The sequence below is a fragment of the Australozyma saopauloensis genome, chromosome 1, assembly GCF_035610405.1.
Source record: "Australozyma saopauloensis chromosome 1, complete sequence".
NCBI classification, from domain to species: Eukaryota; Fungi; Ascomycota; class Pichiomycetes; order Serinales; family Metschnikowiaceae; genus Australozyma; species Australozyma saopauloensis.
In genome coordinates, this window is record NC_086131.1 from 1,226,281 (window position 1) to 1,248,712 (window position 22,432).

General features: G+C 44.5%; 11 protein-coding genes and 1 non-coding gene across 12 annotated transcripts; 5 read left to right on the forward strand and 7 right to left on the reverse strand.

Moving 5' to 3' along the window:
- Positions 1-114: 114 nt before the first annotated feature.
- On the forward strand, positions 115-315 carry PUMCH_000561 (uncharacterized protein; the record flags this gene model as incomplete). The annotated part of the gene is made up of 1 exon (XM_063019641.1): positions 115-315. One exon carries the CDS (start codon positions 115-117, stop codon positions 313-315), a length of 201 nt encoding a protein of 66 aa, XP_062875711.1.
- Positions 316-4,587: 4,272 nt separating this feature from the next.
- Positions 4,588-6,108, forward strand: PUMCH_000562 (uncharacterized protein; the record flags this gene model as incomplete). Its single annotated transcript, XM_063019642.1, has 1 exon — positions 4,588-6,108. The coding sequence occupies one exon, from the start codon at positions 4,588-4,590 to the stop codon at positions 6,106-6,108; it is 1,521 nt and encodes a 506-aa protein (XP_062875712.1).
- Positions 6,109-6,461: 353 nt separating this feature from the next.
- PUMCH_000563 (uncharacterized protein) lies at positions 6,462-10,565 on the forward strand (the record flags this gene model as incomplete). Its single annotated transcript, XM_063019643.1, has 1 exon — positions 6,462-10,565. The coding sequence occupies one exon, from the start codon at positions 6,462-6,464 to the stop codon at positions 10,563-10,565; it is 4,104 nt and encodes a 1,367-aa protein (XP_062875713.1).
- Positions 10,566-10,648: 83 nt separating this feature from the next.
- PUMCH_000564 lies at positions 10,649-10,721 on the reverse strand. The gene has a single exon. It is a non-coding gene; the product is annotated as a tRNA-Arg (tRNA).
- A 78-nt stretch (positions 10,722-10,799) lies between these two features.
- PUMCH_000565 (uncharacterized protein) lies at positions 10,800-11,771 on the reverse strand (the record flags this gene model as incomplete). Its single annotated transcript, XM_063019644.1, has 1 exon — positions 10,800-11,771. The coding sequence occupies one exon, from the start codon at positions 11,769-11,771 to the stop codon at positions 10,800-10,802; it is 972 nt and encodes a 323-aa protein (XP_062875714.1).
- A 370-nt stretch (positions 11,772-12,141) lies between these two features.
- PUMCH_000566 (uncharacterized protein) lies at positions 12,142-13,578 on the reverse strand (the record flags this gene model as incomplete). Its single annotated transcript, XM_063019645.1, has 1 exon — positions 12,142-13,578. The coding sequence occupies one exon, from the start codon at positions 13,576-13,578 to the stop codon at positions 12,142-12,144; it is 1,437 nt and encodes a 478-aa protein (XP_062875715.1).
- A 1,666-nt stretch (positions 13,579-15,244) lies between these two features.
- On the forward strand, positions 15,245-15,505 carry PUMCH_000567 (uncharacterized protein; the record flags this gene model as incomplete). The annotated part of the gene is made up of 1 exon (XM_063019646.1): positions 15,245-15,505. One exon carries the CDS (start codon positions 15,245-15,247, stop codon positions 15,503-15,505), a length of 261 nt encoding a protein of 86 aa, XP_062875716.1.
- Positions 15,506-15,786: 281 nt separating this feature from the next.
- PUMCH_000568 (uncharacterized protein) lies at positions 15,787-16,866 on the reverse strand (the record flags this gene model as incomplete). Its single annotated transcript, XM_063019647.1, has 1 exon — positions 15,787-16,866. The coding sequence occupies one exon, from the start codon at positions 16,864-16,866 to the stop codon at positions 15,787-15,789; it is 1,080 nt and encodes a 359-aa protein (XP_062875717.1).
- Positions 16,867-17,221: 355 nt separating this feature from the next.
- PUMCH_000569 (uncharacterized protein) lies at positions 17,222-17,914 on the reverse strand (the record flags this gene model as incomplete). The annotated part of the gene is made up of 1 exon (XM_063019648.1): positions 17,222-17,914. One exon carries the CDS (start codon positions 17,912-17,914, stop codon positions 17,222-17,224), a length of 693 nt encoding a protein of 230 aa, XP_062875718.1.
- A 488-nt stretch (positions 17,915-18,402) lies between these two features.
- Positions 18,403-19,104, reverse strand: PUMCH_000570 (uncharacterized protein; the record flags this gene model as incomplete). The annotated part of the gene is made up of 1 exon (XM_063019649.1): positions 18,403-19,104. The coding sequence occupies one exon, from the start codon at positions 19,102-19,104 to the stop codon at positions 18,403-18,405; it is 702 nt and encodes a 233-aa protein (XP_062875719.1).
- An 831-nt stretch (positions 19,105-19,935) lies between these two features.
- On the forward strand, positions 19,936-21,303 carry PUMCH_000571 (uncharacterized protein; the record flags this gene model as incomplete). Its single annotated transcript, XM_063019650.1, has 1 exon — positions 19,936-21,303. One exon carries the CDS (start codon positions 19,936-19,938, stop codon positions 21,301-21,303), a length of 1,368 nt encoding a protein of 455 aa, XP_062875720.1.
- On the reverse strand, positions 21,300-22,376 carry PUMCH_000572 (uncharacterized protein; the record flags this gene model as incomplete). The annotated part of the gene is made up of 1 exon (XM_063019651.1): positions 21,300-22,376. One exon carries the CDS (start codon positions 22,374-22,376, stop codon positions 21,300-21,302), a length of 1,077 nt encoding a protein of 358 aa, XP_062875721.1.
- Positions 22,377-22,432: the final 56 nt, after the last annotated feature.

Consider the following 22,432-nt stretch of genomic DNA (forward strand, 5'->3'; position numbering starts at 1 on the left):
CTCCAGAGATCGCCCTGCGTGCTAATAGAGCGTCACACCCCAAAAGAGTGTCTCACGGATCCTGAGTTGAAGAAAGAGTTGCCTGAACTATGTGTCCACACCTTCCGTGCGTTCATGGAATGCAAAAGAGGCTTTTTTGATATGCGCAAGCGGATGAGAGGAAACGCTCCATTGTCTACAGGTAAGTATGACGAGACTTACGAAGCTTTGTCGTCTGGAAACTTCAACGCACATGAGGAGATGCAGAAGCTCGAGATGTTGAACCTGAACTTGGCCAAACAACGGGAGATCAACGAGGAGAAAAACGCAAAATAGAACGGTGGACTTTGATATTATTCATGTATATATATGTGGCTGGAGAGTGCTCCACGATTCGATTATGGAGGCATCTAGCTTAAGTGGAGGACACACTGAGCCCACGTAGTGGAAGATCTCACAATTAATTCAATCAATCTCGAGAAGAAATTGTGACTACCTTAATGTCGAGTAAGTACGGTTAAGAAATTTGTATTTAGGTACAGTGAAAGAATAAAAGTAAGTATGAATACGCGGCCAGAAAAGAATTATAAAAAGGCCAAGAAAGTTCAGAAAGTCCCGTTAATGTATCGAAATGACGCTGGCTGCCGGCGAAAGACAACCCTTCCCGAATCAGCTGTCTAACGTTTGCCAGTCAGAACGACACCGCAGGATGCGGAACCTATACTCTCATAAACGGGAGGGGCATCAGAATAAGATCCAGGAATCTCTTCAACTCTTGGGGCAGCGCTGGCGCCATAGAAGCCGGTTGTGGTCTCCGATTCCAGACGTATCTGGGTACCTTGGCTGCGCAGCTCAGCGGTGTAAACTTGAGAGTATGTGCGGCCTCCAGAATTGTGATTTTTGGCTTTGGTGAGAATGGTTTCGCCTGCAAGCAAGACATTTCCGATGAGGCCGCCGCCGAGAACAGGCGCATCTAGAGAGCTGGAGCTGTACTTCTCCTTCCTCTTTCTGTCGCATTTTTTACGATGACATGAGCCGTTTCTGCAGTGTCGGCGGTGATGTTTGCTGCTGCACTGGTTATCACAGTGACTGTAGTCGTTGTCACAGTGACTATTGCGACCATAGTTTGGGTTGTTCTGAAAGAAATTCTGACTGTACGCTTCATTGTAGCCATGATTACTTGGCATAAATCTAGAATGATCCTCATATGTATAATGTGTATGGTTCATTCTGCCCGTGCCCTGGCTGTAATTGGAATACTGCTGGTTCTGATGCGAATCCAAATTGGAATATGTATGGACACCATCGACATATCCTCTCCTGTCATTGATACTGTAATCATTGGGGCTGTATCTGCGGCCGGAATTGTCTTTCCCGTTTCTGTTAAGAGAGTCCACTATTCCGCTCAAAAGACCGTTGTTATGGCGACGATTAGGGTTGGGCTCCTGGCCCGTGGCAACATCAAGAAGGCTAGCAATTAAACGGCCCATTTTTCTTTAACAATGGAATGTAGATAATGGAGATCTGAGATTGGGAGGGTCCATTTTGTCGTCCTTATATACCGCTGATAGCTTTCGCTTACATAATCGCAGCCGGGACGGGGTTATGAGTAGCACGGCCTCGATATGTAGATTGTCACCACCCCCACGGCTGAAACGACAATAACCATTCTGTGACGTAATAGATCGGAGCCCGCAAGTTCCGATTGTTCACAATGGGGACGATTTGGTTTTTTCTTTAGTTTGGCTGCAAAATACTGCACGCACCATCTCTAAAACTGGGTGACACATTTTGCCTGTACATCAGTTGGGTGCAAAAAGAAGGGAGCAAGAACAACAGAACTGTAAAAGATGGTTTTCAAAAAGGCGATTTGAGATGAAGGGACAACATTATTAGAAATGAAGGTGAAGCCAATGCAAATTATGCAAACACTGTCTCAAACCTTGACCTCTCTATGTCCAGTGAGCGTATCACACATGGACACGAACGATGAGTTCAGAGCAGGTATCTTCGGCGAAAATCGAGGGAAATTCCATTGATCTTCATTAAAATCACAATGAAAACATGCTACGATAGAGAAGTCCAGCTTCAATTTTCCATCATCCACGTTTTTGCATCTCTACCATCTAGACTCTCACATGCACAGTGAGTCAGTCATGTCTCACTCTCGTAAACCAATAACTCAGAGTAACCCCACGAGACAGAAAATTCAAAGAATACAAATTGACGGAAATTGACTTGACACTGAACACCGATACACGCAAGCTTTCTCCCTCCGAAAATTCCCACCCGCCCTCACAGCCATGATTCGCTACTGTGGCTACCCAATTACGAAACACTGCTCCTGCAGGCAGGCGGGAAATTTTGCAACCTACCCAAATTCATAGACCAAATTGCAAGTGCTCTGTTCACCCCCAAAGACAAATGACAATTGAAACATCGCTAGAAGCCAACCGTGCGCAAGAACTCGAAGAGCTTTTGGCGGTTCTCCAGCCGAAATTGGTGCTGTACGTGGCCGCCGTGGACCTGAAAAAGTCGGATTTGGGCACCTACCATGACCCACAATGGCTTAAGAAAAAATTCACCGCAAACGAGGCCCTTCTACAAGGCGGGTTGCAGAGCAACCATTCGGAGCTTTTCAAGATTATTGACGATGTGTTGAAGTATTCCGTCAACACATGGAACCCGGGCTTCTTGGATAAGTTGTATGCGTCTAATAATCCAATCGGTGTGGTGAGTGATATTCTTCTTTCCATGCTCAATACCAACTCGCATGTGTACACGGTGTCTCCCGTGCTCACGGTATTGGAAAATTTCATCGGGAAAAAATACGCCAAGTTGTTTTTCAACGATCTGGACCGCTGTGGAGGCTTGACGTTCTCTGGAGGTCTGTACTCCAACATCACCGCCATGCACATGGCGCGGTCTCTCAAATTTCCCGAAACGAAGGCTTTGGGTAACGGCTCCTATAAATTTGCCATTTACACCTCCAGCAACTGCCACTACTCGGTGGTCAAGTCGGCAATCCTCTTGGGCTTGGGCAAGAATAACGTTTTCAAGATCCCCATCAATAGCGATGGCACCATGAACATTGATGCTCTCCAGAAAGTTATAGTCGAGTCCATTGAGAACGGCTTCACTCCCCTTCTTATCAATGCCACTGCCGGAACCACCGTGTTCGGCCTGTACGACGATTTGGTGGGAGTAGGCGCCTTGGCCAAAAAGTACAATGCCTGGTTCCATGTCGATGGCTCTTGGGGCGGAAACGTGGTGTTTTCCGAGAAGAGACGGGGGTATCTCAAAGGAATAGAGGCCGCCGATTCCATCACCACCAATCCACACAAAATGCTCGGTGTACCCAACACATGCTCGTTTTTGTTGGTGGCTGACGTGAACTGGTTCACCGAGGCCAATTCTTTAGAAGCATCATATCTCTTCCACTCCAGAGAGGAAGGCGAAGATAACGTGGACTTAGCCGACGGCACTATGGGCTGTGGCAGAAGAGCAGACTCATTCAAATTCTACCTAGCATGGCTTTACTATGGCTACGATGGATTCCAGGAACGTGTTGACCATGCCTACGACATCGTGGCCTACTTTGTGGACACCTTGAAGAAGCACCCCCAATTCGAATTGGTGACCGACAGCCCCCAATGCCTTCAAGTTTGCTTCTACTACCGCCCAAAGAATTTCAAGGATGAGGATTTCACGCCTGTGACTCGTTTTGTCTCGCGCGAGCTCCACAAAAGGGCCAAATATTTGGTTGATTTTAGCACCAACCCATTGAATGCACAAAAGGGAGAGTTTTTCCGAGTTGTCTTCAACCTGCCTATCATTACTGATAAGATCGTGGATGACTTGGTTGCGACGATAGTTGATGCCGCAGAGGGACAGTCTTGGGAGAGTTGAGGATATTTATTTGAGCGGGTTTTGGTTTGTATATATGTATGTTCTATGATAAAATGTCAATAAATACGGTTGCAGTTTCAGAATTGAGTCACCAGCGAGCCATCTACCAAGGCGCCTAAGACAAGATAAGAAGAATCAGATAAGAAGATAGAAAAGAGGTGAAACCCATCAAATCTCCAAAAACTTCTCGACTGAAAGTTAAAATTCTAACACAACCCGTCAGTTTCCTTTTTTTCCCTGGCCCGTCCATCATAGTCCCCTTTTGCAGCCAATGTCTCAGTCTCAGTCTCAGTCTCAGTCTCAGTCTCAGTCTCAGTCTCAGTCTCAGTCTCAGCCGTTCGTACCACTTCTCACAGGGCCAAGTCGTCTTCCAAACACAGCAGGGGCAAAAAAGCAATTCATACGCAAAAAATATAAATAGGACCAGATTCCCGCCCGATATTAATCGCGCATTTTTCTTCCTTTTCCCCTCTCTCATATGCCCGGACCATAGTCTTCGCCAGCCCTCTTATCTGCTCCCGCCTGCAGACACACCACAGTGCAGCCGCAGATCCATGACATATTTTCACATCGTACTTTTATGGTCCAGGTCTGGCCAAACTCATTACTAAGTAGGACCAGGGACTGCCAAGTGTAGGATAGCGACACGCGTAGCCGACCCGTCTTTGCACTTCTCTGTGGCCCCGTTTCTCCGGTCGAATGAGTAAAAATAGCTCTCTGGTCACTACTGATATGGTAGTCAGAGATTCCCAAGAAGATGATCTGGTGAGAATTCCGGACAAACTACGCTCAGATATGCACGATCCAACGTCATGGTACAACCGCCGCTATGTTTCGTGGCTTCCGCCGTACTCGAACTCGATGGTGCAGATAGTGGTGATGTCGTTTGTGCTATTTTTAACGCCTGGGTGTTTCAACGCCATCACCGGCATTGGAAATTCCGGAATTTCGGACCCGAAGGTGTCTGACAACGCGAACGTGGCCTTGTACTCCACGTTTGCGACCATTGGCGCTATTGGCGGTGTGGTGTGTAATGTTATAGGTATAAGATGGTGCTTGATGATAGGTGGAACGGGGTACGTCATGTATACGCTATCGTTGCTCGTGTATCACTATAAGCAAAATGCTGCCTTCTGCATTTTTGCAGGCGCTTACCTAGGGTTCTGTGCTTCCTTGACTTGGGCTGCACAAGGTCTGGTGGTGATGTCATATACTCTAGAGAACAACAAAGCCCATGCAATCATGGTATTTTGGGTGATCTTCAATTTCGGTGCTGTTTTGGGCTCGCTCATTCCACTCGTGCAGAACCTCGAGCTGGGCGCCTCCAACGTAAACGCTGGTACGTACGTTGGTTTCATTGTTCTCATGGCTGCAGGCATTGTTGTGGCTGCGTTCTTACTCCCGATGGACAAAGTGTATCGCTCAGACGGTTCGCAGGTTATCGAGAAGAAGTATCCCCGCATTTCGGACGAGATTCGTGGAATGTTCCGGGTCTTGAAGCACGAGCCTCGCATATACGCCATGTTTCCCATGTTTGCTGCATCAAATTGGTTCTACACATATCAATTCAACGACGTCAACGCGGTGCGGTTCAATGTGCGCACCCGTTCCCTCAACTCTTTGCTTTACTGGCTCTTTCAGATGATCGGATCCATTCTAGTGGGCTTCGTTCTCGACTGGCGCCGATACACCCGTCCGGTACGGGCCAGAATAGGCTTTGCAATAATCTTTTTATCTGGCTTGGCGATTTGGGGCGGTGGGCTCAAGTTTCAAATGGGGGTCACTCGTCAAAACGTGAAGAGTATTCCACCAATCGACTTTACGGAAAGCAGATATATTGGGCCCATGTTCCTATATATCTGCTATGGTGCATTTGATGCGATGTTTCAGTCGTTCATTTTCTGGGTTCTAGGTACCTTTTCGAACAATCCCAAAAAGGTGGCTTTGTATGCTTCATTTTACAAATCATTGCAGAGTGCATTTGCGGCTATATCATGGCGCCTCGATGCGACGGAGCATTCATTTTTGGCAATGTTCATCAGTTCCTGGGCTTTAATCCAGGGATCTTTATTGTTAGCGGCTCCTCTAATTTTGTTCAAAATTACCGAGACAACAGCCCCAGAAACAGAAGAAATTCTGCAAATCTCACTCGACGATGAAGTGACTACCGCACCATCTATCGAAGGAAAGACAGAACAGGATTCGAAGTTGAAATCATAGGTCCATTCTGGATTGGCCCCCAGACTTTAAACATACCAAAGGCAAGAGCTTTTTTATCCTTGAGATGAGAAAGAGATATTCTTAAATCAAAAGTCCAACAATCCTTCTCCCTAAGGTCTCTGTGTCCTTGGATCATCTATTTCCTCAACTGAACAAAGAACACTTCCTCGCCAAAACGAACTTGAAAATAAGGTAAGCAACCTTCGGAAATAATCATAAAACGAAAACTGAAAATTACTTATAGACACTTGTTTCTTCTCATTAATTTAATTTTCAGACCTTGTTAATAGTCTCTCCACTACTACTCCACAGTATTCTATAGATCAGCGTAATTTCCCACATCGCCAACAAAAATGACGATTCACTTCGTCCCGGGCGACCCCAACCCCTCGCCTGACTGTCTGCACCAGGTAGTTTGGCGCAAAACACACATCGTAGCATATTCTTCGGGTAATAACTTGATTATCTATACCGTCACCAAAAACCAACCGCAAAACATCCAAACAGTGACATTGGAAAAAGACGTGGTGTCTGTTGTGATAAACGAGACCAACGGATTAATCTGTGCTTCCATTGGCTCTCAGATCGCTGTTTTTGGCCTAGTTGATGAGTATTCTTCTGTTCTCAGATGGACAGAGAAAGTTCGCCTTGATAATGATGATTCGGCCGTCAATTGTCTACAGTGGGCCTTAGAGGAGGACGAATTGGTTGTAGGATCCCAGAATTCCCTTTCTTTGTATCATTTATGGATAGAATACGGCGATATAAAGTGGACCAGACGCTGGACCAAGAACCAGCCCAGTGCGGTCGAGACGGTTGCTATTACCAATGATGGAAGCAAAATAGTGACATACTGTAACTCTAATTTCGACAGCTTTGCAAAGGTGTGGCTCCGCATCGCTTATGGTGATGAGTCTACTCTTTTCGACCTAGTATATGCTGACCACGAAGCATCCTCATACATTGTAGATTTGCAATGGCGAAAGAAGGCACGCCAGCATGAGGAAGAAAATAACGCCGACGCCTTGGCTCTGATGCTACATATTAAGAACATGCGTACGGTGATGACCAAGCTTCCTAATGACGACAATGATATTCTTTACACGGTCACCAACGATCACAAATTACATGTTTGGGCTACCTGCGAGTTTAATGGCCATAGCTACTTAAAGCAGTGGCACTCTCAGGACCTCCAGAGCCTAGTTTCGGGGAATTACATGGCCTCAATCATAATCGAAAGTGCCTATGTGAGCGAGCTACTAGCGGCTTCTACATACAAAGGAACAGAAATCGAGTCTTCTTTCCTTCAAAATAACGATCTCGGCAAATTTGACCTCCTAATAGTCGCTGGAAAAACTATGTCGAGCTTATACTCTATACTGAACATATCAACGAATCCGCCTAGCTCAATTGAGTTCGAACAGATTTGCACTTTTGATACAGATTTACGATGCATTCCGCACTATCGAGCCAAGATTTTATCTTGCGATGAGGATACACCACTCTACGAGTTCAGAAAACGTCAAAATCCAATCGGCAACGGCAGTCTTGTGGTGCTCCCTTCGGCCACAGATCTTGCCTTTCTCATGCATGACAAGGTGAAGAACAACATTCGTTGCATAAAGGTAAATCTCGATTCTACATTTCTGGAGAAACCCAATGTGAAGCTCCTGCTCCTCGAAAAATTCCAGGGTCATTCCAAACCAGTACGCAAACTCATTGCCTCATCTTCCTCACACGAAAATAACATCATGCTTTCAATTCTGGACTTTCCAGAGTACAACTACATCTGGGAGCCATTGCATTTGGACTACTATAACAAGTCAATGTCCATCACGAAAAGATTCCGTCTCAATGTATCCCGACCCGATTCAGATCCTCAGGGCGTCGTTGACGCTGTAATTATAAACGATATCACGCCGCCCTCAAAGAACCTTCGTCATCATTTGATCGCAGCCGTCGAAAAGACTGGATATTTGAGTATTTGGGACTGTGATGGTGTGACAATGGACGACAACGATGTGAAATTGATCGAGCGACTTCGAATCAACGACAAGTCCGGCAACAATAGAACCGATGATCCAAGTACGTTACTTCTACAGAAAACAGGTGAGCTGGTGTACGTGGTGGTGGCCGTCTATGGACCCTCAGATCATTGTGCTTGGAGATTGAATGTAGATGGCAGTAACACTAGTTGTCAGACTATTGAGTCTCAACCCTTCCCTGGTGAATATTCGTCAAACCTCAAGATATCTACTGTCGATACATTCCTTGAGAAAGACGTATCTGTGATTGATGAAGATGGCCGCTTGTCACTCTTGTCTGGTTCATTTGATTCGAAGAACAACACAATGTCATGGTCTAAAATTGCCAAGTTTCCGACCTCAGTAAAAAATGCGCAATACATCAGAGGAGCTTCTCTCATCAATAAGGTTGCCATTGTGGACCAAACGGGAAGCTCGTTGTCTATCTGGGATACCAAGTTCTCCAATCTTGAATTCGAAGAAAAGTTCCCCGAAAGCCACGGTCCCATAAAAGATATCGACTGGACTTTCATCAGCTCCAAGGGTTATGCAGCCAACGCGCTTCTTTCCGTTGGCTTCCGCGACTTTGTCTACATCTACGCCCAGTTGCGTTACGACTACACCAATAAAGTACCTACTTTTGCAGTGTTAAAGAAAATTGACATTTCGCATTTCTCAACCATCCCAGTTGCCGATCTGATCTGGCTCGATGACTCCAATCTCATTATAGGCAGCGGAAACCAATTCTTTGTTGACGATAAATTCGTGGAATTAGGCGAGAACAACCATGGTGTGCTTACGACCGGTGCAATTGACTCAACAGTAAGACAGCTTTTGCCAGTGAACCAATCTCAAGATGCAATTTATGAGGTTTCAGATCTAGTCAAAGTCTTGAATGGTCCAATTCCAGTGTATCATCCCCAGTTCCTCATACAAGCTTTATTGAATGATGAAATTGATGCAGTGGAAGCAGTTCTAGTACGTATGCTCCAATTTCTCCGTGGAAGCGACGACATACCATGGGATCTTAAAATTGATTTCAAAGATCTTGCTGGCTCTGAGAGTACCCCAGCGTCGCGAAGAAGAAGCTCAATCATTAGCGGCTTGGAACGAAATGGCAATATTTTCGATGCATTCAATACGCATACAGCGGATCTTCTTACTGAAAAACTAGCAACCACATCGATGCCATTACTCACAAGGCACCAACAAGGAACTCTCCGCAACATCGTAGTGATTCTTAACAAATTGAAACCCCAGAGAGCATCCTTGGATGAAGATGGCTTCAAGTTTTTGTTCAGTTTTGAGTTGCTCAGAGCTTCCAAAAAGCAAAAGAGATTGTCGATTCGTGACATAAGTTGGGCATTACACAGTGACCAAAAGGAAGTTCTTTTCTCTGCTGTAAAGCATGCGTACAAGCGGATGGATTGGGAGGTTGTGAAAAAGTGCGGTTTGGTATACTGGCTAGACGAGATCAAGCTCAAGGAGTTGGTTGAGAGCGTCGCCAAATGCGAGTTTGCGGACGAAAGAGATGCGTCTGGACGTGTCTCTGTCCTATACTTGGCAATAAAAAAGAAACAACTTCTCATTGGATTATGGAAAACCACTTCACACACAGAGAAAGACAAGGTCCTCAAGTTCTTGAGCAACAATTTCGCAGAACCGCGATGGCAATCTGCAGCATTGAAAAATGCCTTCGTATTGCTAGGAAAACATAGGTATCTCGATGCCGCCTATTTCTTTTTGCTTGCTGGCAAAGTGAAAGATTGTTGTCTCACGTTATGCAGCAAATTGGACGAGATAGAATTGGCACTTGCAGTCGCAAAAGTGAATTCAGACAAAGAAGCCACAATGCTGATTATTGAGCGCTTTATTTTGCCTCTGGCGGTCGCCAAAGGTGACCGTTGGTACACCAGTTGGGTATTCTGGGAGCTTGGAATGGCAGAGATAGCTATTCAAGCACTTGTGAAGTCGCCCCGGAGGGTTGTCAATCAAAACGCAAGCCAATTTCTGGACGCTTTCCAAAAAGAAATGAAAAAGGCGCTGCTTGATGCGCACAGCCGGAGTTTCCTTCGTGATGATCCAGTGCTTGCCACATTGTACGAGAAGTTGCGTGGAACCAGAGAGAGTTACTACAAAGGTTCCAAAGCGGTTCTGCCCGAGGAAGAGTTTGATTTTGTTGTCCGAGTCGCAAGCATCTATGCTCGCATGGGATGTGACTATCTTGCCTTGATGTTTTTGCGAAACTGGAAGTTCGCAGCCAGGCAAACGAAGAAGAATATAGAACCCACGCCTGAAGCCAAGGACATTTTCCTGGATTTTAAGATGGACCTGTTTGGAGGTGGAAATGGGAACGGCTTTTCGGAGCAAAAAGAGGCTACTCCGACTACGTTCGTGGAACCAGACATGAGCTCATTTTCATTTGGATTTTAGGCGAGTTAATAAAAGTTTTCAATTCATATTAAAAGATTAATTGTAAACAAAAAATTGAATTCCCCGTGGCCGTTACAAAAATCAACCCCACCCGGGACTCGAACCCGGAGTCTTCCGCTTAGGAGGCGGATGCCTTAACCATTTGGCCAGAAGGGCCTAGACAATTGAAAAGAGAGGTGCGGATAAATATGTAGTGTCAATTAAAAAGATGATGCTTGGCTTTGCTGTTCATTTCTATACATCAACCTCCAGATAAATTACCTCTTCCGTCGCCCTGCCCGCAGAGTTGATCACAGATACGCTAGGATTGTTAGAATCAGTATCAAGAGTCTCCGGAATCGAACGATCAAACTGCAAAATGCACAGAGAGCCTCCATAGAAAGTTTGGTCCTCAATACCAGTACGATTGCAGATCACAGCGGTTGTCTTTTGAGGCTGTTTGGGCAAGCCGTTCATTGGATGGCTCAAAAATGGAAATAGACGCACAATCCAGTAGTCTATCAACAGAGTCAGCAGATCCTTGGCATCAGGATACGTCTCGGTCTCAAGCTGCTTCTTGATTTTGGCTGCAAGCTCCAGCTTCTCTTTGTCGGAGCAGTCTTCTTGGATATCTGGAGACTCAGAGTCGAGCCAGGCGGTTGGAACAACCACAAGCCGCGCCAGATTCGCATACGCACTCATAGAGAATTCGAATTCGTTGAAGGGCGCAGTGAACTTGTACGGATTGAGATCCATGCAAATGCCTATGCTGGTTCTTATGGTCTGACGCTCAGAACCCTTCCCAAGCACCAAATCTACCGCCGCAAAGTCCTTCTCTGGATTCTCAACACAACCCCACGCCTCATCGGTCTCATACAAGTGTGTTTTCCGATAATTATGCACCAAATCCCCCTCTTCATTCACCACCATTGCCAGGTTATACGTTGTACCCTCGTAATTCTCAGGATAGCCAACGATGGTTGTACATTTGTAGAGCGTAGATAAGTCCCTTGCCAAAGAATAAGTGGGCCCCGTTCTTCCCTCCAAAAAGGGCTGGATCTCGGCGGCGTTTTTGAAGTTGTAGCCTGTGACTGCCAATTCCGGAAGAACCAACAAATCAATTGGTTTTGTGAGAGTAGCAGCAAGCGAGCGGATCTTGGCAACGTTTTGTTCCACTTGGCCAAGTACCGGATTGAACTGAATACCAGCTATTCTTAGTTTTGGCATTGTGGTAGGAAGAAGAGTAGGTGAAAAATGATGACTAGGTAATGTGAATGAACGTGGAGATTGGAAAATTTAAATACTGACAAAATTTTATACTTGTAATAGTTGGAATTTGCCTTTATAGTCTGATTAAAGGCTGCATCTACTGAATCGATTAGTTAAGGGTCAAACTGAAAGGAGATTCTTGAACAGAACATTAGTCTGTGTTTAGAATGCTATTTCGCGCATTGTTTGGTTCCGCCAAGAAGACATAATTGAAGAATAAATTACCACTATCTAAGTTGAGTTCCCGCTCCTGCCTTAGATGCCCTTCGAGACTACCTACAATCTTTTCTCTGTTGAGTCTATGCCTGACCGGAGCCTTATTGGTACATCACACCTGAAATTCCATATCCTCCATTCCGGGCATCCCGTCGAATAGCTTGCCGTAACAAGGACTGGACTTTTCTCTGTAGTGTTCGTAGGGATCATTCCAGTCTAGCGCCAAGCCACAAATATTGCAGAAGAGAGCAAAACATGAGACACACCGCATTTTGTTGCAACCCTCCATTCTTTGAGTTACCACCGCACATACAGGGCACTTGACAAAGTCTTCGTCTTTGCTCAGGATCAACTCATTGAATAGTTTATCCATGAGGTATTCGTCTGACATCCTCTTGAGGAGGTCCAGGCCGTATCTGAACCGAAGCTCTGTACGCTGGTTGTAGTCTTCACAATCAAGCCACTTTTCAAGAGCCTCGACTGGAATGCCCATGTACTGTTTACTGGCTTTGGCCCTGTAGCAGTCTATATACTCGTTGTGGTAAGATTTACAACAGAGATTACAGAAGGCATAGTCACACTTTTTGCAAATAACGAGACGTTGAGCAGTATTTTCTCGGAATATCATTGACGTGCACCCTTTTCTTGGGCACGAGACAAGTCGTTGAGGAAAGAGCTTAGCAATAAGGGCATGTTGACGGTCCACATAGAGCTGCAAGTACCTCTCAAATAGCTGATTTCCATCTTTCTCTTTATTCAAGATCTGCTGTAGAACTCCAAGCTTAATTGGATATGCCATCAACTGGGCGCGGAAATGGTTGAAATCATGTTTGTCCAGGTATATGTTCTGCACTGCCAAGGTCTTTTCCCTCTCCTCGAAGATCTTCTTGGTGCACTCGAAGTTCGGACAATGGATTTTCTCAACCTCACCCCTCAAGATGAGCGAGCTGAAGAATTCGTAGACACACTGCTGACAGAAGACGTGGCCACATTGGTCGAATTCAGTACAGCGGTCCCCCTTGAGCTCAGCTTGGCAAATATCACAAGTGAACGTGTTCATTTCAAATAGTTCTCTTTTACGTAGGGCGTCGGAATCTATGATTGTATCGAATAGCATTGGGTCGGTGAATGTGTCCACCAGATGCCCGAAAAATTGCAGAGGTGCTAATGCAGCAGCCTTCTCCTGTAGCACATCAACGACGGTGTACATGACGAAGTCCCTTACTTCTTCCCATTTCTCATTGAGCTCAGAGATGAGTTGTGAACGTTGGAGGTCTTGCAAGATCGGCGACTCAAGTACCAACAGCGGCGGTGAGTCGCTAGGATAGTTTTCAGGAAGACGAAATGCAAGTACCAAAGGCGGTAGGTGAGAAATCGAGCCCACACGCAATACCAGCCCTTCTACATCTAGTAGTCTTACCTCGATCTCATGAGGAAGAGGGAAATGGATCCGAAACCGGCCACAAAATTCCGCGTCGCGGATCTCTATCGTTTCGTCAAATATAGCCTTGAGGGTTTCGAGTTCTTCAGATCTCGGATCTTCGCTCATCTTGTCACACCCTAGCTTTAATATGTGAACGGATTGTTTCAATAAGACAAGCTAATCTATAAAAATTCTTCAGGTGCAGAAGTTCGATACTCGATTGACGATGTTCTTCTTATAACGATCAATTAGCAATTGAGTCTATCAGGCCACAAACACCGTTGAGTTCGTCTTGTGAACTCAAACTGAACAGATATCGTACAAGCGATCGAGTGGCCACACCTATTTTTTCAATATTGCAACACGTATGAAAGAAAAACCAGAAGTCGCAGTGGTTTCCTTTCTACCAAAGCAAAAACCGTATGTATGCTATTCCTTATTGCTTAGATAGGAATACACGAAGCAAAATCAACCCAGAACCACAATCACACAGATGTGAAATAGAACTAGCGATGAAGATTCATGTGAGATGATAGGCCAGGGCTCAAACAAAGCGGAATATTGCGAACGCAAGGCAAGATGACAATTCAAATGACTCAGAGTAGTCCAGTTCTGAGATATGAGTTAGGGTGTAGGAAGAGAGTAAGCAAAATCGGAATTGGACACAGAAATTATACGAACAGGGAATATTGAAGCTGACTAATTTTAGATTAAAATCAAATGTTTTAAAGAATAATATATGATTAAAAAGCCGTTTGTGGTTGTGCTCATTTACACCGTATCGAGAGAGATTCGTGTAGACTAACAATTTGACCCACAGAAACTAATATGGAGAATAATAGCATTGTAAAATCCGAAGATAAACATGTCCATAAAAACTAGCTGTCATATAGATTCAAAAAAATCAACTTTCGGTTGCGGCCATATCAAGTGGAAAATACTGTTTCCCGTCCGATCAACGTTAGTCAAGCCACTTAGAGCCACACTGAGTAATGCAGTGGGAGACCATGTGTGAAATTGTGGTGCTGCAATCTTTTTTCTATTTTTTGATAGTTATCTCTGATGGTAATATTTGATTGTATGTATCATGGAATCTTTTATATCTATGTTCTTACAATTCATGATTCTTACAGTTCTTACATTACCACCACAGTGCCAACATAACCCTACAAGTAGAAGCAAAATATTATTGGAACTCCAATCCATTGAGAATTCTTTGACTCATTTCTTCATATTCAGCATGACCCCTCCTCCATTCGTATATTTAGCTTTTCTCCCTCGCACACTCTGGGCCTAGATAGTGTCACCAGTCACTCCACCCCGCCTCGTATATCTTGGACCAATCAGAGGAAGAAATTGCAAAAGCGAAAAGCATTGCCAAATACAAAAGCAAGAACAACCCACAAAACGATTGTTTCTGGAAAATCCACTGCGTTCTGCCCGGTTCCTTGGGATCTGTCATAGGCAGTACTGCAGAAAAGCCCAGATGATCCGTCCTACATACACTCCCTGCGTCGTTTCTCCAGATTGTCTCCCCACACTATGGTCATGCTACACTTACCCTACTCTTCCAAAAGTCTATAAATATGAGGCTTTCCCCCCTTTTTTCTTTTCTCATCAGAAATTTGATTTTACATTTCAACACAATCGACAATTAGCAAACAACACTAATCAATTGACAAATACCGATATCAATTGACAAACAGCGAGAATCAATTGACAAACTACCAAAAACCATTCACATTTAACAGTTACCAATTGACAATTACTTATTAGCTACCATCAATACATCATGACAAGAACTAACAAATGGACAGTTCATGAGAAAGCCTCAGAACCAAGATTCTTCACCCACAATGGCCACTACAAATCCGACCCAAATAAGGTCTGTAAGCATGGCTCTGGAAAGTTCAATTGGGGTAAGGCCGGAGACGAAATGATGGATGAAGAGCCCCAAAACAACACTATGGGCCGTAGGAACTCCAACCACGACGCCAACGAGGCCGAGATCAAGAAGACAATGGAGAAGTGTGACAAGTTGGTCACCAGTTAGACTTTCGCATTCGCAGCTTGCATTACATATACTGATTTAACGAATAATGAATAACGAATTAGCATTAACAAATACATGAATGAAAACGATATAACGTGTAGGTACAAGCCCCATGGTTATCCCCTCTGTGTAAGAACATAATGTGTAGGCACTACTTATGGCAGTATTTTGTGTAATAAGATACAAGATTCTTTTTTACTCAATTACTCTCGTTTGTGTATTTGCATGTAGCATATGGTATCTATAATCCCCAATTCAGCTGCACCGTCTAATCAGACGTATCACTGTTTCTTGAGTTTGGCAGCACGAAGAAGCTCCTCATCCCGAATCTTTTTCTCAATCTCTCCCTTCCAGCCCTTCTTTCTCTGTCTCTCCTCATAAGCTGCTTTGTTCTCGAGCACACGATTGACAATGAACTCGGTGTTCATGTCGTCAAACTTGTGCGCCGGCAACTGCTTCAAGAGATCCAGCACTTCATCGTAAACCCCCTCATCCACAGGCGTTGGCCCATGGAATATAGTCACCACCGGTCCGGGAAGCTTGTTTAAAAATTGCTTCGAAGGCTCGTATGGAGCGCCAATTACTACAGAGTCCACATACTTGCATTGCAACACACAGAGCGATCTCTCGAAAAGATTCATAATCGGATAGTTTAATCCTTTGTACTGGTTGACCGTCTTGTCATCGTGAAGACCAACAACAACAGCAGACCCGGTGCGATTGGCCTCCTCTCTAACAAGTCTCAAAGCTTCAATCTGACCCGGGTTGAAGAGATCAAAACCTCCATCCACATACACAATAGAGCGCTGCAACATCGTCTTTACTTTCTCGCTGCCCTCAATTACACACGTGAGCGCAGGTGCAGCGTCGACATTTACATACACCGCAGAATGGCTTGCTCTGCCGGTCTCGTCCAGGGCATAGTTGCCAAAACGTGTGAGTGCATCTTCTGCAAAAAGGGCATGGTCCAAGACCAACGCAGCATCTACAATCGGACGGAAGTGATGGGTCTTACTCATCAAGAGCATACGTCCTACCAAGTCCGTCGTAGAGATGTTTGGAGTTCTTTTCACCACCACAAAGAGGCCCATATCCTTGACTGTTTTATAGCAATCTTCACCATTGGCATCAGTGGTGATATCATCTCCATGGACAACATATTTGCAACCGTGTTCCTCCATGAATTTGGGATCGGTGACGTACGGTGCACGTGCTATTGCTTCTGTCGACCATTTACAAGCATTGACCGCAGTCATGCGCTCATCTAGCTTCATCACGACAGGGCCTTTATTTTCTAGGATTTCCTCATCGGAATGGACACCAACATAGAGCTCTTTGCCTAGCTGGCGAGCCTGTAGCATGGCACCGGCGTGGCCTAGATGTTAGTATGGAATTGGACCAGAAATAGGGCTTTCAATCGGAAAACTGTGGGAAAATCATACCATGGTGGGCAAAGTCAAAACATCCATCCACCCAGATGCGACAATGTTCAATTCCGTGTGGTTTTTCGTACATGTGGTAGATAGGAAAGGTGGTTGATGTGGGATCTGGGGTAATTACGTGGTTGCGAATATTTGACCAGAACCGAGAAAATAATCGGACTTTGAAAATGACAAAGGCTTTCTTTCTCTTGATATTCTTCTTAAAATCAATAACTCGAAATCGATTTATTACTTTTTTTCTTATCGATTTGATGGTCAGTTCTGATATCAGCAACTACACTTGGACCGTCCCCAGCTGTTGTTGTCCAACTTGAATGGGCTCTTGCTTTTTCTTGCCAAAAAATTTCTTCTCCTTGGGCTCAGAATAATTCAAAGGCTTCATGATGACAGGCTGGTTGGCCTTGGTGTGTCCCTCCGACTCTCGTCCTATGTAAGTAGGTAGTTCACCCAGTGCTCTTTTCTTCGACAAAAACTCGAGATATACAAAAATCATTCCCGCATTTCTGGTCAGGCAACCGTGTAGCCAGGAGAGAAACGCGCCGATGACAGGCGGAAGAGAAATAAGCAAGTCAAAGAGGATATTGCCGTGGATTTTCGCCTCCATCTTGGGTGGAATATACATATGTTCACTGGCTATAGTTAATAGCCGACAATGAACAGCATACATTACCAAAGGTCCAGCAATTGGTAGCAAAAACACAGCGAGGGGCACCAAACCTAAGCCAAAGTCCAACCCAATGCCACACAGGCCGAGAAAGCACTTGTCATGGATCCATGCCTGGCGCTGGATCGCTTTCCAGGCCCTTTTTTCATCAGGGGTGCTGCCATCTCCCAAGCGCCGCCAGTTGCCCTCTTTGTCTTCATATGGATTTGTGTTATTGAAATGTTCCTCTGCATAATCGTTGAAAGCGTCCATGATTAGACCCCATCCGGGTATGCTCTCAAGCTGATTCTGGATATCTGCCATTGTGAGGTGATATAATTAGAGAGTCTCTGGAATTTGCAGCCAGCTAAAATGGAATTAGCCAATTAGAATTGGCCTGTGAGACTTCTGGATCTTCGATACTGCGAACAATAGACTTGTTGTGATAGCCAAGAACTGTTGAAAGTCAATTGCTTTCTCAATTGATCCTTCTTCCCCAAGAAAGCTACTAAAGCAGTCGTTTCTTAAAATTTGTTTTATACTCGAGGGCAGAACAACGGTTCAATGTGAGTTGATTGCTCTAATTGCACAGATAAACTGACTAAAACTGAAACAGTTGGATGCAGGTGCGATCTGGGGCCGAAGACCACTTCGAATAGCCGGATCCACGGGAAAAGCCGACGAAATCAGATACTTCTTCATCTCATGAAGATTGAACTTAAGTGTGGCCTAATTTCAAATAATTGAATCTAATCGGTTTCTGGTCAAATCAGTAAAGCTGGGGTTGCATCACCCAGCACTGATTACCTAGATCATTTGATCTTGACCGGCTGCACCACTCCACCAGTATCGGTCTTGCAAATAAAACATTTGGCTTTCTTTTTTTCCTTGTATCGTTTCATGAAACAATCACGGCAGAACTGATGCCCACATAGCGTCTCAACAGGGTTTTTGTAGTCGTTCTTGCAAATTGGACACTTGAACGGGATCTCTTTTTCTTTTTTCTCCGTGCCAGTCCCTGCTACGGTCTCCCACTCCTTGGCAATCACCTTTTTCTGTCGCAGTTCGTCTCGAATATGGAGAAACTTACAAGTATCGCCGTATCCACAATAGCCAGTCTGCTGGAAGTCTTTACACACATCTGGCTGGAAATCTGTCAAGGTGGTGACTCGGATATTTTTGGGAGGGGCTTTTGGACCAACAGCTTTGACTGGTTTGCCAGTGGGTTGTTGTAGTTCTTCTTTGTTTAGCGCACTTGTGGCATTTTTATCGTTCTGGTCTCTATCTCCTTCCAATTTATTCTGTATTTCTGAATTGTCGTTCGATCTATTTGATTTATCAAGTTCGGTGGCGTTCACAGCGCTGGTTGATGAGTTCTGATTGACGAGTACTGGCTCTGATCTTGCCTTTTTGGGAGTGCTGCCAAATTCAGACACTTCTACAGCAGCGGATTCTTCGGACAATTCGATCTGCTTTCTTTTCTGCTCGCGGTTTATTGTTCTTTTCTTGAACATGTGTTTTTAGGAGATGGTGTGGAATCTGGGGTAACGATGAGCGATGAGACCAAATATTTGTACACCAGGTAACGTACAATAATTTGAACGTCAATTTTTTTTTTTTTTTTGATATTTGAGAGTAGTTGGGAATCGCTCGTCTATGTTCGTTTCGTACGTTTATTCGGTCTCTCGTAGGCATCTTTTTGTTCAAAACAGGTGACAAATGAGGGTTCATATGAAATGAACCCGATGACGAGTGAATGGAGATCAAGAACGATTCCTCTGAAGTTTTAGATTCAGTTGCATTCCTAATTTCCGAGCTTTCCAAAGAGAGAATGAACAAACACCGAGAAGCTATAGGATTGAATGCAATATCAGAAGTCTCTTCTAATCAATCAAATAGAAACATTTCGTTCAGTCTAAAAACGCCGATGAACTCATTCACTCAATTCTTCACAATCACATCAAAAAGTCAAGCAATCTGTCAAAACGATCACCACCATAATTTCAAAAAAACGCGAAGCAAATGAGACCATAAATAATTCAATCGAAATTGCCCTAAAATCTCGTACCATTCTAATCCTCGCCCTCAACTGAGTTTTCTGCTCTCCACACTATACTATATTTTCTGCTCTCCACACTTACTATATATAGACGATACTAGTTCTTTCCAAAAGCACTTGAAAAAAGCTCCAATCAAAGCTATTTTCCAATTCGAGTGCCTGTATTATACAAAAAAGTGCACGGACGGCTCTCAATGGAATTGATCTCTCAATTGTACTCGTTATCTTACTGATCCCAATTCACTTGCAAGATCTTATCTCACTGATCTTCACTTAAACATTCAAAATGTACAGCTTAGAGAAAATCTGGCACGCCAATCTACCCAGATCGTGGGCCTTGGGGATCTTGTTGTACATATTATCCATGATTACCGCTATCTATTACGTCTTTCCTCTTTTGAGCTTAAGACTCCGAAAAAACAAGAACGAGGTGACCATTTTGGTGCTTGGTGACTTGGGCCATTCTCCAAGAATGTGCTATCATGCACTTTCCTTGGCTAGAGCTGATATGCTGGTTAATCTCTGTGGATACATGGATATGGATCTTCCTGAGAGTATTCAGGAGGAGGTAATGATCGATGTGTATCCGATTAAAGTGATAAAGAACACGCGAAAGTTGCCATTCATTGCTTTTGCAGCTTACAAGGTGGCCATGCAACTCTACCAATTATTTGCGCTCTTGTTACAGGTTCAGGGAAGCAAATACTACATGCTTCAGAACCCACCCTCGATGCCACTTCTATTGGTTCTTGTGGTGTTCATACGTATTTTTAGTCCGCGTTCAAAGCTCATCATTGACTGGCACAATTTGAACTATACAATTTTGAACTTAAAGTTCAACAATCTCAAACACCCGCTCGTACGGGTTCTTAGAGCATACGAGAGGATTTTAGCCCAATTTGCTGCAATCAACATCACAGTGACTCATCAAATGAAGGAGTTTTTAATAAAAGAGTTTCTGCTAAGAGAAGATTCGATCATTCCTTTTCATGACCGGCCAGGGCCACAATTCCGCCCTCTACGCGATTCAACCATCACCAAATCAGAAATCCTCGCCACTCGTGATCTATTCTCTGAGATCGACAACATCGCTGACTACAAGATTCTTGTCAGCGCTACCTCATTCACACCCGATGAAGACTTTAGCATTCTTCTCAATGCACTCAAGCTCTATGACGACAACAAAAACGAAAAGACACCTATCTTCGCAATCATCACCGGTAAGGGCCCCATGCAAAAGCAGTTCTTGGAGAGCGTGTCGAGTCTCAACTTTACAAAAAAGGTCATCATTCGCAACGCGTGGCTATCAGCAGAAGACTATCCACTTGTTTTAGCTTGCGCTGATGTGGCAGTCTCGCTTCACACCTCACTGAGTGGAATTGACCTTCCTATGAAAATCGTCGACTTCTTCGGCGTTGGTGTGCCCGTACTTACGTTAAGATTTCCAGCTATTGGGGAGTTGGTTCAAGATGGTAAGAACGGATTAATTCTTCCAGGTATCAAGCTGGAAGATCAGGAAATGTACGACGGCTTGACCAGAGTTCTCAATGACTCTGAAATTCTCAATAAATTGAAAGACGGTGCTTTGGCAGAGTCTGAAAAGAGATGGGACGAGAATTGGGACCGCATATTACACCCAGCTCTCTGCAACTAATGGACATCCAGGGAATTTTCATCTCTCCTCCCAGGTTTTGCACGGCAGACATCGTCAGTCCAAAATTCAAATCTGTCCTCGTGGAAATGCTCCAAACTTGGGTGCGACGGAATGGTTGTCCATTCTTCTGATACATTAGCCATTTGACCTGTAATGTAACACCACAAACGCGCTGTATCTCTGTGATTGTACCCGCCACCACCAAGGAGCATTATATGCGCTGAAGTGACAGAATTTAGAGCCGTCAACAATGCGTCTGTATACCCCTTGATGGTTAAGTTCCACTCACCATGCGGGTCAGAGGCCAATCCGTCTGCGCCGCACTGTATAACCAAAACTTCAGGTTGTTCCTGCTCAAGAAGAGGAATAATCTTATTTTCTACAATCTGCCTAAAACTTGCATCACTGAGCCCCCTCTTTGTAGGAAAATTGTACGTCCCTGTGTCTGACAGTGCACCCGATCCAGGGAAAAACCCAACATCAAAGCGATGGATTGAGCATGTTGTCACATTTTTAGAAAACCTGAATGCATTCTCCACCCCATCGCCGTGATGTAAATCAAGATCCAAGTAGAAAATTCGTCTGTATCGAGTCCGTAGCTTTAGAATTGCCAACACTACATCATTCACATAACAAAACCCAGCGGCCTTCTCTTTCAGGCAATGATGTCTTCCTCCATACCAATTGATCACTGCGGTCCGTTCCGATTGTGGATTTCTCTTGCATTCTAGCAATTTTTCAGCTGCACAAATACTGGACCCTGCGATTCTCTCTACGTAACCTTTTAGCTCAGGAAAGATAGGACAATCGTAACTCAAACCATACGACGTATCCAATTGAGCAGTTGCAGCACCACCAATCTCCCTTTCTCTTAGTAACTCTTCAACAAACTCATTACTGTGGAACTTTTGTAATTCGAACTCGTCAGCCGGCTCGACGTCAAATACTTCGCAAATTTCATGGAGACCAAAGGCCTCTATCAATGAATCAACCAAAATCTGTCTTCCTTCATTTGATGGGAGCAAGTTGGCCAATCTGGATGTTTCGTCGCAAGAAGCTAGATAGACCTTCATGGAAATCAGCTGAATGTGGGGGAAGAGACATAAAACCCAAATAATTTAGATGTCAA